The sequence below is a fragment of the Schistocerca americana genome, chromosome 3 (genome assembly GCF_021461395.2).
Source record: "Schistocerca americana isolate TAMUIC-IGC-003095 chromosome 3, iqSchAmer2.1, whole genome shotgun sequence".
Classification (NCBI taxonomy): domain Eukaryota; kingdom Metazoa; phylum Arthropoda; class Insecta; order Orthoptera; family Acrididae; genus Schistocerca; species Schistocerca americana.
Window position 1 is genome coordinate 935,476,811 of NC_060121.1, and position 2,414 is coordinate 935,479,224.

At 41.9% G+C, this 2,414-nt stretch overlaps 1 protein-coding gene across 1 annotated transcript; it reads left to right on the forward strand.

Annotated features, from left to right (window-relative positions):
• The first annotated feature begins 314 nt into the window (after nt 1-314).
• On the forward strand, nt 315-1,854 carry LOC124605445 (death-associated inhibitor of apoptosis 1-like). Its single transcript, XM_047137122.1, has one exon. It carries the CDS (start codon nt 414-416, stop codon nt 1,524-1,526), a length of 1,113 nt encoding a protein of 370 aa, XP_046993078.1. The 5' UTR covers nt 315-413; the 3' UTR covers nt 1,527-1,854.
• The last annotated feature ends 560 nt before the right edge of the window (nt 1,855-2,414 follow it).

Here is a 2,414-nt window from a genome sequence, read left to right on the forward strand (position 1 = left end):
TTGAACCAGCCAGCCAATTATTTGTTGTGCTTGCCATTCATTTAATTATGTTGTGCTTTTATCTTGTAATTGCTCTATTATGTAATTATTTACTGTTATTGTCATTAACTTAATTATGCAGTGTATTTTGTATAGTTTTCTTGTCGTTTGTGACACGTCGTACTCTTGATTTGATGAGTTCGGCAATCAATCTCTCGAGTCCAACGCTCCTGCGCAGAAGCAGGGAGTCGGTTTGGTGGGGCAGTGAGCGCTGTAAAGCAGAGGGGAACGAGACTGGTGGGGGAACTTAAGGACGTATATCTTCCGCAGCAGAGCTTTGGCTCGGCCGTGTTGGCAACCGCTGCTAGTGCTTGGAGAGCCGTGTGTGAGTGCGGAAGTTGTATGCTCAGTGCGTGGTGCGTTGTGGCAGTTTAATGGCTCCTGATGTTGTCAGAGTAATTCCTCAAGAAGAAAGAAGCGGGCCGCCTCCCCCCAACAACGTCAAACCACCGGCTACACATCAAGCTCCACTGACGGCTGCAGCAAATACGACGACAACGGATCGAAATAGGTACAGTTTGGAATCTGAGAGGCTGAAAACGTTCGCAAACTGGCCCGTGCCTTTTATTGAAAAAAGGGAGCTAGCGTCTGCTGGCTTCGTTTATAAATATAGGGACGTTGTGCAGTGTATATATTGCGGTGTGGAGATTGGTGAATGGGAAGAAGGTGACGAACCCATCGTTGAACATGAACGGTGGGCGCCATTATGCCCATTCATAAGGAACAGGACAGTTAACGGGTCGACTACGGAGCAAAATGCCGTGCCTCGAACTATTTCGTACGACACTTGTGGTCTGTACGGAACAGAAATTCGTCCAAATTCATCTCCAGAACCGACTCCATCATGCAGTTCAACTGAAAGTGCGCCGACCCTGGATAAGCTGGGCATCCACACAAACACGGGACCAGTTTGGCCTAAATACAGCACCCAGGAGGCGAGGTTAGCGTCGTTCGATGGCTGGCCGTTGGCTATTAAGCAGCGACCGGACAAACTCAGCGAAGCTGGATTCTTTTACACGGGTAAAGGAGACCAAACAGTGTGTTTCCATTGTGGCGGAGGCCTAAAGGATTGGGAAGAAGCGGACGATCCGTGGGTTGAACATGCTTTGTGGTTTTCTAAGTGTTTATTTGTGATACTTGTGAAGGGCAAAGACTTCGTGGATAATATCTGCCAAAACAAAGACGCAATAATCACTGCGAAGGAGGCAACTAATATTAAACTTCCTCCAAATCTTCAGGAAGCTGTCAAAGTTGTCAATCCGGAGGCAGCAAGTGCGGCATCGTCTGAACAGCAGCTGCCAGTTTTAAATACTGAGAGGGAGATAGACGACCCTCGTATTTGTAAAATTTGCTTCCAGGAAGAGATGGGAGTACTTTTTCTGCCATGCGGACACATTGTTGCTTGTGTTAAGTGTGCACCATCCCTTTCCTCCTGTGCTGTATGTCGGAAGCCAGTTTCAGCTACAGTAAGAGCATTCCTGTCATAATTAATATAAACGAACAGTTTTGAGTCAGTGCTTGACTGCATTAATTTTCCTTCTCGTAAAATTTGTGTAACGCTTAGCAGCTTTCTACTACTTTTATGTATGGTAGTCATGTAATGAAAGTTTGCATACGTTACTTATAATAATTGTTGATATTTCATAGTCTGCAGAATCTTTTAATGCAAATTGGTCAGCAATTAGTAATTCGTTAAAGCAGTTAAGTAAACCGCTAATCTGAAATCATAAAGTTTTCTTCCTGTAATTTCATGTGTAAAACAGTTGTAATAGATGTGACACTGCAGATGCATGCAGTTCTTTTTACTGGTGTTTACTTTGTATGTTGAATGTTCAATCTGTTTTTCCCGTTTGACGTCCTAAACCACGTAAGTTTAAGCCTGCACTTTGAAATGATTCACAGTCAAAGGTATCTGTGTGTATATATTGTGCAAAGTTTGAAGTTAAGACTTTGTTTAATTAAAATAAGTAGAAAAAAAGTTGTTGCGAGTGTTATTTTTTTTCCCTCCACCGACACTGTGCTATCTGGTTTGTAAAGTGTAAAGATTGCAGATTTCAATTGAAAGCTTTAAATATTCAATGTTAGTTTGCACCAATGTAGCTGATGATTTTTTTTTTTTTTCCCCAACAGAGAATGATTTTATCGTACTTCATTTAGTTTAGATGTAGAGAACACTTAAAATTAAATTGAAAGTATAAAAGTTGTGCCTTTTACTTGTATTTGTGGTAACAAAATTTAAAAAAAATCATAAAGTAGACGGCGGCAATTGACGTTTCTGTGTAAGCTTGGTTCGTAGGAAGAACGCAAATTCGGTGGAGCGTCGCATTAAAAGAGCTCTTAAGAACGCATTGATTTTGTTCACTTTATGGTCCTAA